The following is a 12470-nucleotide window of genomic DNA, read 5'->3' as shown; positions in this document are numbered from 1 at the left end:
CTGACCCCGGGTACCTGACCTCATCCAGGCATTCTCTGTTAAACAGTCTGGTCAAAAAGTCCATTGCTCGCTCTACTAGACATCTCCATACCTCTACAGGTTGTCATCTGGACCATCCGGCTTTCCACTTTCATCCTATTCATAGCTGCCCTCAGTTCCTCTTTACTAATGATTCACCAACATTGCTTCATATGTCCTGCTCTCACTGTCACTTGTCTGTGGTCTTGTCTAGGTGAATAGAAGAGTAGCATGGCAAATCTAAATTTAAAGGTCCACCGTTGTTTGGTGATTTTTGAACTGTGCGCTGTTGGACTCAGGCCGGATTATTTGCCCAGGGATTTTACCCATGTAATCTTGGTGGCTGTTTATGTTCCTCCCTCTGCTAACCCCACTGCTGCATTTGACATTAGCACTCTGTCATAGCCCAGTTACAGACTCAGCACCTCGGTGAGGGCAGATCCCATGAGTTGGATTTGTTTTCAACAGATTTGACACTGCAGTAAATGCCCCCCCCCCCCCCCCCCCCCCACTGACCTACCTGTAGTTAGCCTGCAATCCACTGCCAAGCCACTCACTCTCTTTCTCTCTACACATTGCACCATAAAATCTTGAGAAAATCCTGACACCCCTCCCACACCTATCGTTTTCGATCGTGACCAGGTTCAAAGAGAACAGAGAAGACTCCACTCAGGCAAGTCTGCTCGACCAGACAGGGTGAGTCCCCTTGTCCTCAAGGCCTGTGCTCCCAGCTTTGAGGAGTCTTTCATTAACTGTTCATGGTGAATCTGAGCCCGCAGAGTGGAAGACGTCACAGCGGCCCCCGGGATTACAGACCTGTGGCGCTGACTTTCCACGTCAGACCCTGGAAAGACTCCTCTCTGACCATTCCCAAACTATTATCAGGATCCCCTTCACAAACTGCATGCTATGTTTACTCCAGTTAACTTTGTCTTTATGTTTTATGGACAACAGATGGAAATTAGCCCTTGGCTATAATCTGGTATGTTTACATTCATGTAATTTTTTTTACATTTATGTTCATTAACATGCACTGTCCTAAATAAATTAAATTAATATTAAAATTGAATTGATGATCTGAAACATTTAAGTGTGACCAATATGCAAAAAATAAAAATAATAATCATACATATATTTTACACAAGAGTTTACATTACATTTGTCCAAGGTTCAGCAAAAGGAAGATTAATTTAATGAGCAGTAACACTGGCGGCGTTTTACAGCCCCACCTCGGTAGATGGCGCTAATGCGCGTGAATACAAATATAAATCCAAGAAGTAATGTCGGAAGAACAGCATGATGGGATATGAGAGTCCTCCGGCGGCGCGTTGCCGCCATGTCTCCTAGAGAAAAACATTTATTGCTTCTCTCTGCTCTAGGCCTAGTTATTCTCGCTTTTTATTATATTCCCACTTTTCTTTATGTGACCTTAATTCTTGCAGTTTGTTGTATTGTCTGTTATTATCATAGCGGAGAACCGCTTCCCGCCAGGTTAGGCCCGAATCCTCGGGGTGGGCTAAACGTTCCGGCCGTACTGCGGCGCTGGCTGTGGGGCTGGGAGGCGACCGGCGTCTCGGTACCCGCACGGGGGAGAGCGAAGAGCAGCGGCAACAACAGAGCCGAGCTCCGGGAATCAGAGGGACACTTAAGTCAAAGACTCGCTGAAAGCGGAGTTTATCGAAAGGAATCCTTATCAAGCGAGTCTTTTCTTTTTAGCCCCCGGGATTTTCTCATGGGGAGTTACATCGGGAAACCGGAGAGCCCAACCGCCGACTCGGGGAGGCGGAGAGCTGTGAGAAATCCCCGAGAGCAGCTCCGGGAAAAGCTGGCCAGACCCAACCACGCCGTCTATACTCCAAACAGAAGGCTTTCATTTGCTGGGTATGTTCAGGCTAAAATCAAATCAATCACATCTCGGTTTTACCGGCGTAATACAGCCCGGTCTTTTTGAATGGAGGCGGTTAAGTTGTTGGAATTCAAAAGGTTAAAGGTGCAGCTTGGCGGTTTTTAATGACTAACCTTCGAGTCGTCAGAGCGATCTCTGTAGCTCCACACAGCTATCCAAATGTGCTACACGTTACTGCAACCCTATGCGTATATATCTGTACAGGTTATGTCATGTGCAAGAGTTTCTCATTACAGTAATTTACTACTAATATAGTACCGGCATTTCCAATCTGTGAACAGTTATGACAGAAAACTTGAATTGTTGGCCATATAAATTACTTTAGTACTGAAAAGCATATTTAGCAGGTTTGCTGTATTGGCAATGTAGTAATGTATTTAGAAAGCATTAGACTTTTACCTGACAATCGGATTTATTTCCGCTATCGCCCCAACCATTATAGAGACTGACGAATGGTATTTAACATGAAATATCAGAGACAGGAACAAAAGTTCACGTTTTCTGTAATATTAGTGAGTATTATATGTTTGGGTTTTCCCAGAAAAATCTATTATGGCCATTTGTGGGATTACGAAAAGCAGACTTTCAGACCCTTCATTTTGCCTTGGCCTCTAATTGTTCTGTCCTGCAGGGAGACACCGGGAGCAGCGAGCAGGTTCACCATCACACCCCAGCGCCACTACCCCCTGCAGCAGCCGGGTGTCTCGTCAGTGGGAATCCTTCCTCCCGTCAAATGGGACGGTTTCAGAAAGAAAAACATCCTCAGCCCTCGCAATTCCCCAGCTGCCCTCAGCCCTGTCACAGTGAAGATCGCCAGGCCTGACCACAGCTCCCCCAGGTCTCTGTGCGATCTATGCATTACAGTGTTTCAGTCTAGATCATCAGCTTGAGTCAGATCTCTTTAAACTCTAACATAACCTGTTTTAAGAGATTAATGTCAAAACCCTTTTGATAAAACTTTTGTAATGGCTGTTTACCTTTCTTTTGTTTCAGCACGGACCATTTGAGTTATGCCGTTCTCCCCAGAGCGCCTGCCGATCCGTGCTCCAGAGAGAGTGTCCTCAAGGTGCTGAAGGAAAGCCGCAAGAGAGAAGTGGACGACGAGGACAGGAGCTTTACAACTGAGCAGAAAAGCAAAAGAAGGTACGAGGCAGCACATGAATGCTGACAAGCTTTATATTTTTGCCTTTTTATGTAGCTTGGTGACACTTTTTATTTTATTTTTTTGTCTGATAGCTGTAAGGTTATTATAGTAAACTAAAAGGTATAAAACATTTCAACTGAAATAAATTTAAAAAATAGACTGGGAAAAAAAGGACTTCCTGTACTCGCACAGCAAACCTAAGACATAAAAAGTATCATGTGTTTTGTTTAAACCTTCTTGGTCTGTAGGTAATGCATAGTGTGGTTATTAGCAAGGCTACAGAAAAACAGCCTGTTGATGCTTTTAGTTGTCTCGGTCTCTTAGCTTTACGGACAGCTGCAAACAGAATGGATGAATAGCTTTTTCCTATTAACACCATTTCCCAGTCCATTTGTGGTGCACTTGGAAAGCTCACTCTTCTAATGTAATGTTCCAACAAAATATACACTCCCACATGGGGCCTTGCATTCTTATGAATGCATATAACATCTGCATTATAATGCTGTATTCATTTTTTCCCTTTTTCCCCCAATAATTTGAATAGATACAGATCACAAGTACAAATGTGGCCTTAAAGTCTTCTATAAATACATTACCGAAGCTCAAATGCAGTTTTGAGTTACTGGATGCCAAGAAAATTGGAAATATCACTAACACTTAACACAGCACATTTTACATAGGTTTTCTCTAGGGCTGGGCTATATCATACCGTTCACGGTAATACCGGTGTAATTTTGGGCAACGATAGGAAAATGAAATATCACGATAGAATATGGGTAAAACACGCGTGCGTAGTGCCTTTGTTTACATACGCACATGGCGACGAGGCAGAATGAGAAGAGCGAAAGTGGATCGTTGAATGAAACGGATGAACCAGAATTGGTTTGTAAAAATGCTGCAACCTTAGTGGTGTGGAACTGGTTTAGCTTTCGTCCGTCAGATACACAACAAAGCACTATTTTTGGTAGAGCATGTTAGCGGGCCGTCGTCATCACCGTGTTGTTTGGAAAATACGGCACACTTAAAATCAATCCTTTGATTTTTCTGAAAATCGACAGTGCCCCTTATAATCCCGTGTGCCTTGTGTATGAATTCTGGTTGTGTTTACTGACCTCGAAACGATTTTATGTACACAGCGCTCGAAAATCTGTCAAATGTTTTAGTACGACTAAGCTACGAACCCGCACCGCTTGATTGATTGTCGGAGCATTACGGCTATGTTAGGCAGGCGCCTCGCGGAGTGATACGTACTGTGCTTCAACATAATATTACCGTATTGTGTGTGTATAACCTCTTTTTAAGTTTTGTGGATATTAAACATGGTTATGCTGATGATATGTCGGCCAGTTTCCACTGGAAATGCCTTTTGATTAAACTGTCAGCAAGGAATTTGCACTGTTACATTTTTATATAACTTTAATGCACATAAAAAACAGCTGCTTGTTTAAGTGAAAATACTTTGATGGGTTTTTTGCACTAATAAAGTTGTGGAATTGTAAAGTATTTTGTCTAGTGTCAATTATATCATCAGTTATATCGTTATCGCAAATTTTCAAATGTATATCGTGATAAATATTTTTGGTCATATCGCCCTGCTCTAGTTTTCTCTATTGTTATATTTCAAAATAATAAATGGTTGTTGGTTTTTTCCATTTTATTTTTTAATTAATTTTTTACTTCCTAAGACGTAATGACAGCGGTGGAAGTGCACACTCTGCTTTTGAACCCCTTTTGCCCAATGGCACGCCGTCACAGCTGGTTCCTAAGTAAGTTAAACTTTTCATACAGTTAGATCATGTCTTATGAAAGCCTGTGGTGCAGGGTGAAGTATAGTGTGGTGCTACCTGTGCATTAAGAGAAATACTTTCCTTTTCCCAGGCCAGGAAGTCTGAAAAGAGGGATGACCTCACTGACTGAGGAGTCCATTATGAAGAGGTCTCGGACATCCTCAATCAGCTCTGGCAGTGGAGCTCATGCTCCAAGAGGAACCCCGGGCACCAGGAGAAATGCCATCCAGAGTTCCTACAGCTCTTCATTGGGTCTCAACCAGGTAACTCTTCTCTGCTGCATTAAAGGACGCACAGGATTCTAGAGGAAACAGTGGAGCTATGACACTCTAAATCTTGTTTTCCCTTCACAGTGGAAGAAGCCGTCAGCACCCAGCTCCCCTCTGTCCAGCCCTGGATCATCTCGCTGTCAGACTCCAGAGGGCATCTCAAAAAGACCCAGGTGTGTCTCTGTTAGGCTTCTGATCAGTTGTTGACATTTAATCCAGTATTGCGGATTGTAACCTTAAGTTTCATTTCCAGAGAGGACGACACGCAGTCTCCCAGCTCAGCATCCTCTGCAAAGTCAGATCACACGTCTATGGACAACACACTTGTCTCTTGTGAGTGTCATACCTTGAGTAGCTGTGTTGTGTAGGGATTCATCTGTCCTAGAAATGCAGCTCTGTGCAGCAGATTATTTAGATTTATGCAACACTGACTGAAAAGTTCTACTACTAATTAAAAATCCATAGAGCTAATTTGCTGGGAAGTGATCATAGGTAATGCTAGTTAGACTTTATTTACACAAAGTCATTCCTTATCCCAGAAATTCATTCACTTGTACCCTAAAGACCCATTTTCCAGCATGGGGTTTATCTTAGTGGCCCTCTACTGTTAAGTTAACTCTTAAGACTGTTGAAGAATATTATCAGAGTTTTCAAATGGGACTCAAACTCATGCGTTTGAACATTATCATTGCAATTGTGCTTAATTCAGATTGCTTCTTTACTTTTAGAGAAATTGATTAGCCAGTTTGACCCCTCATTACTCGGTTTAAGAAAATGGTTTCCAGAAACATCCCAAGAAAGGCTGTTGGTTTTTTTTTTGGTTTTTTTTGTTTTTGTTTTTTTTCTTCTTGTGGCAAATGTTCATTCATTCAGTGGGTCTGAATGAACGAACAACAAGTTGGGATTTGTGCAGTGTTCAATCCGTGTGCCCCAAAAATTTAACATGAATGCAGTTGACTTAAAAGAAAAAAACCTTCAGAGACATTAAATTGCTTTCTATTTATTGTGCCTTGTATGATGATGTTCCAGTCAAACTGGCTCCATTGCCCAAGGTCCAACTCAATACTTCGTCAGACTCTGGTGGTAGTGGGAAAAGAAAAAGGAAGATTCAACTGGTGTCCAGCAACCGGGATGATCACATTTCTCTGGTAAGGATTACTGCAGTCTCATTAGAAACCTCTGTTCTCATGCTTAGCCATTACAGTGCTTTTAGTCTCTCCTTGTGCTTCCTTGCAGCCCCCACCTCCTGAACTGGGTTATACAGTTACTGTTAAAGATCTAGATGAGGAGAAAAAGGCTGGTATAAGTAAGATACAGAAGGTCCTGGAGACACCTGGTAAGTTGCATTCAGTTCAATCTGTTAACCCTTCATTCACATGTAAAGATTTAAACACCAGAAAAAATATTTATAGAATAGAAAAGAATAAACCTTTATTATCCCACGGATGAGAAATTTTGTTGTTACACAGCTCTTATAGTAAGGGGAATATAAAACAAAGACACAAAGTGGTCGTTTATACATAAGCAACTGAAGTCCGTATATACAGGTAACAATGTACAGAAATGTGTATAGAAAAATCGCATGGAGATATTTATAAAATGTACATAAAATATATCTATATTACTATAGAGCCATTGTGAAAGAAGTCAATCTACATAAATGTGTTTCAACCAAAATGGAGGAAAAAGCCCTAGCATGTCTGTGACCCTCTTCTTTCTTTTAGCTCCAGAGCCTGAGAAGACTGTCTCCCCCTCAGCCACCACTTCCACCCTGCCTGCCCCCTCTGCTGGCTCTACTGCTACTGCTACAACTTCCACCACAACCTTGAGCAGCCTTCTGGCAGCTCCCTTGCCCACATCTAGCTCTGCCACCCCAGTCATTAACCTGGATCCCAATCCAGTGAGCAGTGCCGGTACAGTGCCTGCAGCCCCCAACCCACTGCTGGAGGCTTTGAAGAAAGCTAGTGCTCCTTCTCCCACATCCGCTACCAGTGCAAGTTCAGGTACAACTGCTCTTCACTTGATTTAATTTTGACTACCTTTAATTTCTTTGTTCTGTACACTCATGTTTTTTTCCTCCCAATGTGCCCTTAGTGTCTGTATCAACCACACCCGCACAACCCAGTGTTTCAATCCTAAAGGCATCAACAACAGTGGCTTCCCCACAAATCCCTGCAGTCTCCCAGTCCTCCTCTGCGTCTGTGCAGCAGTCCTCCGCCTTTGCTCAGGTCCTGCTGGGTCAGGTCTCCCAGGCTGCCAGCAGCACCCCACCTATGGCAAGCCTATTTGGGGTGGCTAGTCAGGTCAGCGCCTCCTCTGCTTCCTCAACATCTAACTCAACTGCTGTTACTGCAGCCCCAGCCAGCAGCTCTGCATCAGTCAGTAACACCAACCCACTAATGGCTTCAGGCTTTAAGCCCATCTTTGCTGTAACCGCCACCACCACTTCAGCTACATCAGCTTCAGAAAGCAAACCACCTGTCCAGAATTTCAAACCCATCTTTGGAGATGCCACTGCGGCTACTGGCTTTGGACAGCCTCCATCCCTTGCAAGTGCAAAGGCAGCCTCTACAATTTCAAGCACAACCAGTACAGCCTCAGTATTTGGTGGATCAACAAGCAGCAACACAGCTGGCCCATCTCTGTTTTCTGGCTCAACCACCACAGCTGGCACATCCACAGGCTCCCTTCCCACTTCACAGCCTGCTCCACAGCCAGCTATGAAATCCCTATTTGGAAACTGGAACACAACATCTACAACAAGTACCACCAACTCAGCTTTGAATCAGGCTCAGAATGCTGTCGGCACAATTCAGTTTGGAACTGCTACCACTACTACAGCAGCAGCCACGGCCCCAGCTCCAGGACCTGCTACTGCTTCAACCACAACCTCCAGCCAGGGTACCTTTGCATTTGGTGCCACACAGCCAGATGCTCAGGCTGCCAGCCAGAAAGTATTTACATTTGGCCAGACAGCACCCAATCAGAACACAACCACTGCTTCATTTGGAGGCTTTGCCATGGGCAACACAGTTTCCACTGCTGCTCCTGCTACCACACAGTCAACCTGCAACTTTGGAAAGTCATCTTTTGAAGCCCCAGCAGCTCAGACAACCTTTGGCTCCACAGCAGCAGCGCCAAAGCCATTCACTTTTGGAGGCAGCGGAGCGTCATCCACACCTGCTTCTAACCCTGCCCCAGCTCCTTTCAACTTTGGGGCAACTCCTACCACCACAGCAGCCACTTTTGGTACCCCAGCTAAACCAGCATTTGGAGCCAGCACTGCTGGTTTTGCTTTCGGTGGCACTGCCGCTCCCTCAGCTGCACCCTCAGCTCCACCAAGTTTCGGTGCAGCAACCCAGGCTCAGAGCTCCTCCACACCCACCTTCGGATTTGGCAGTGCAGCTCCTCAGCCGGCTCCCTCTGGACCAGCTCAGCCAGCATCCGGTGGATTTAACTTTGGCTCTGGAATGCCGTGCCCTCAGTTTGGAACACCAGTTTCCAATAATCCTGCACCACAGATGGGAAGCTTCAACTTTGGGGCTGCTGCTACAGACAAACCAGCTTTTGGTAAGGAATTAAGACTGTTGTTGTTTTGCTTGTTTATGTCTTAAGCCCACCTGTAGAGCGGTTCAAGCAATGAATGTAATGTTGGCTAGCTATTTCTTTTGGCTGTTCCCTTGCTTGAAAGGGTTTTTATCACACCAGACATTTGATTTGGCACAGATTTTACTCCGGGTGACCTTTTTGTGTCTCCTCCTGGTCTCAAGTCAGGGATCTTTCTCGTGTTAGGCAAAGATGTTAACCACTACACTAATTTTGTCTGTTGCGAATATCTTAAAATAATTTTAGTTTTGATTACCAGTAAATGATAGTAAATTAATTGAAATGATTGGTATGTGAAACATAACCAGTAGTTGAATTAACGGGTCTCAGTAGTGGGGAGGGTGGGCTGCATTTTTGTTTGTTTACATCGCTGTATGGTTGCACTTATGTGTGAGTGCTGGTTTCCTACTGTGCCACACGCTGACAGAAAGATTTCTGTGGTTAGGTTACTATGTTGGTCTATCAGAGTTTTAGGTGTTGGGTGTTTGAAGTTGCATGCTGTTTTCCCTGCAGGAACGTCAACACCATCTTTTGGCCAGAGTGCTGCTGGAGGTCCAATTCCCTTTGGAAGTCCTGGAACTCCACTCCAAGGCTTCAATGCTGTTCAGTTTGGTGAGGCATCAATTTTCTTTTTCTTTTTTTTTTTTTTAGAGGTGATGCCCAGCTGGGGCTTTAGTAGGGATGTGTGGCTAGATGTTTAAACGATGGTTGCTCTCAAGGAGCTGTAACCCAGTGATTTAAACAAATTAGTCTTCTGATTTTATTTAGTGAGAGTGCAGCACCATCACAAAGTTTTATTGATAAATTTGTTAAATTACTCTATACCTCTTCTGTTGGTAATAGGATGCTACACTGTAGCATTATGCATTGCAATGTAGTGGGATTTAGCCTGTTTATCTACTGCTGTGAGGCCGAAGTGGAAACACATGGGTTCTGTTATTAAAGGTGGGCTTGAGGCAAGCTTATGGGAATTTTTATTGGAGCCAAATACTTAAAAGCATGTTGCCTCACTATAAGAATTCCTTGTCAGACCTGATATTGATCCTAATTTAGATGAAATTAAGAGGCAGTTTTGAAGTTTGAAAATTTGATGCCACTGTTAAGAACTGGATACTTTGTAGCAGAAATTGTTACATATCCATATATTTTTTATTTTGTTTAGGATCTCCAGCAACTCCTTCCTTCTCAATCGGAGCTGGATCGAAAACATCCGGAGCACGGCAGAGGCTGCAGGCGAGGCGACAACACAACAGGAAGAAGTAGCCTGCCACGTCGTTCCAACAACGCATTCGGAAGGACTCCAGCTGTTGCTGCTATGGCTAACCTGGCTAACATTGCTCTGTTCTAAGCCCAACATCCCACCCCATCAGGCTACCACCATGCCCTCTGCTTCCTCCCTCTCCTCCTCCAGTGGGTTGTGCTGGCCCGAAGTTTGCAGACGAGTTAGATAGAGCACATTAGCCTACTGAGTCCATGACCCAGTGAGGGAATGCAGCAGTAAGGAGAGAGAAACCACAATTATGTACTATACTTGAAAGAGAAAAGACTATTTGATAGATGCTGAACATAAGCATATCCAAAGTTCTTTTTCCTTTTACCATACACGGACACTCCCATTGGTTCGTCTTAAGGAGAAAGTTGAGTCGAGCTAAAGGTGGAGCTGCGGCTCAGACATTTATTTTTTTACGTGAAACGCTCGCTGGTTTGTATGTTACCTGGATATTTGAATACATTCTCTGACTGAGTCTGAATGGGATGAAATGCACAGTCAATTCAGATAAGGTACACAACACTGCAGTGTAAATGTAAAGTTTGCATTTAAATTATTTTTTTAATTGGCTCTCTGACCCTGTAAATGAATAATGTGTTTCTGCACTTAAAAGGGTGACTTAGTAAATGTCTTAACGTAGTTTGTGCAGACCCTTGTGTTCTTGTTTCATACTCTTTGTCATTGCAAGCATTCCCAGAGTCCTCCTGTGGATGGCCTTTTTTGATAGTGATTGCCAACTGATTGAATTAGCAGGTCAGTATGTGAGTAGGATGAGTACTCAACTAGCGCTGACAAACCAAAGCCAACTCTTCAGCTTGTTCCCTGTGAAAAGAATCTTGAGATGAGAGTGTGCTTGTGTGTGTGTTTGTTGTGCCAGACTACCTCTCTTTGCGCCCAGGCACTGAATCCTTGTTAATTCACTGAAACGTAACAAATCTGCTAGAATCAGTTACATTTTACCTTCAGCCTACCTGCTGTTAATGCACATGTAACTGTGATAAATGGTGAGTTTTTAAATATCTGCACAGCAACACATCCCCACTTCAGAAATGTCACTGCTACCTTATGTCACATTTACTAAAATTACAGTCTGTTCTATTGGATCTCTCACAGCGATACGGGGATTTTTTTTGTTTCGTTTTTGTTTTTATTATTATTTTTGTTTTTGAGCATGCAGCAAACATGGACAGTAAAGCAGTTGATGTCAGCTGTTTTATTCAAATGATCTCTGTTCTCAGTAATAATCACCTCTTATTGTGAAAAGTGAGCCGTTACCAGTTGGGTTTTGTGTTTGTTTTTGGGGGGGGGTCTGTCTTTGTTTCTTCTTTTTTCTTTTTTTCTTTTTTAAATTTTTTTTATTTGGATGGTCAAATTTGAATAAATAAAAATGTGAGTTGTGGATGTTCCACATTAAACCTTTAAAGATCGCCAAATTTTCTTCCCAAGATGTGGAGGCTATACTTCATACTGTGTATTAGCAGTATGCTGTTTTTGTAGTGGATATACAAGTATTGCTTAGTAATGTTGCAGGAAGTTAGAGGACCTGTTATGATTGTTCTTATTTTCTGTCATGTATATACTGTTACAATAGTGGATCCTCGTATTAAACTTGGCCAGAGTTTTGAGTAATTTGTTCACTTTATGAACAAGTAAACCCTGTCAGGCGTCAAACTTCTCCAAACGCACAGTTTCTGATAGTTTTTTTTTTTTCTTCTTCTACTACTTCTGGTTGTATGATGTTTATGAGAGGAGTAATCCTTAACACCTCTCTTTGTGAGGGGCATCCAATCAGAAGAGCCCCTTAAAGAGGGGTTTGCTACACATGGTGGATGAACAGCAGAGCAAGAAGGGAAAGTGATTCTTTATGGAGTCTGGATTTTTTTTTTCTCCAAGCTTCTGTGGGTTTCTCTTCTGAATTCGGGTTTCTCCCCTGCCAAAAACATGAAACACATTGGAAAAATGCTTTGTTAATGACATGCTGCTTACAGAACAAGAATGTCAAGAATTGATATCCAACATACTCTGAGAGATCTAAGTAGTGTTTTACTGGGCACTGTGTCTACGAGTTAGTCCCAATAAATTTAAGTGATTTAATTTCAAGAAAGCTGGAGTTGAAATCAGATTCAATATAACGTTAGACTAGATATAAGTCCAAACTTCTTTTTCTTCTCAGAAAATAATCACACTGCGTTTTAAAGCATATTTGGAAGTATTACCACTTGCCACGGAACAGTAAATGGCTACTTTCCTGAAGAATACATGCTTTTACTTTAAATATTTCAGGTATACTTGATGCAAATATCTAAATCACATTTATTTAGGCTTGTAGACATGGTCAAAATGAAGTTCAACTCAGCATGGGGATGGGTAATTTAAGAAACTTTGAAAGGTGAAAATGCCTGACAACTTTGAACTGATCCAAAAACTCATTTAATTACTTATTACAAACACAGGAATGCAGAGGAGCATC

The 12470-nt window shown here is 42.8% G+C and overlaps 1 protein-coding gene across 1 annotated transcript; it reads left to right on the top strand.

The window, feature by feature from the left end:
• Nucleotides 1-1324: 1324 nt before the first annotated feature.
• Nucleotides 1325-10347, top strand: pom121 (POM121 transmembrane nucleoporin). The gene is made up of 13 exons (XM_085364041.1): nucleotides 1325-1899; nucleotides 2556-2762; nucleotides 2918-3067; nucleotides 4754-4834; nucleotides 4947-5118; nucleotides 5209-5297; nucleotides 5378-5457; nucleotides 6154-6272; nucleotides 6361-6460; nucleotides 6849-7127; nucleotides 7219-8694; nucleotides 9244-9342; nucleotides 9893-10347. Exons 1-13 carry the CDS (start codon nucleotides 1325-1327, stop codon nucleotides 9991-9993), a joined length of 3528 nt encoding a protein of 1175 aa, XP_085220167.1. The 3' UTR covers nucleotides 9994-10347.
• The last annotated feature ends 2123 nt before the right edge of the window (nucleotides 10348-12470 follow it).

This window comes from Diplotaxodon limnothrissa, linkage group LG10 (assembly GCF_057381915.1).
Source record: "Diplotaxodon limnothrissa isolate DT_005_m linkage group LG10, D_limnothrissa_male_GT1.1, whole genome shotgun sequence".
Classification (NCBI taxonomy): domain Eukaryota; kingdom Metazoa; phylum Chordata; class Actinopteri; order Cichliformes; family Cichlidae; genus Diplotaxodon; species Diplotaxodon limnothrissa.
The sequence above is the reverse complement of the archived record's forward strand: the minus strand, read 5'-3'. Positions and strand labels throughout refer to the sequence as shown.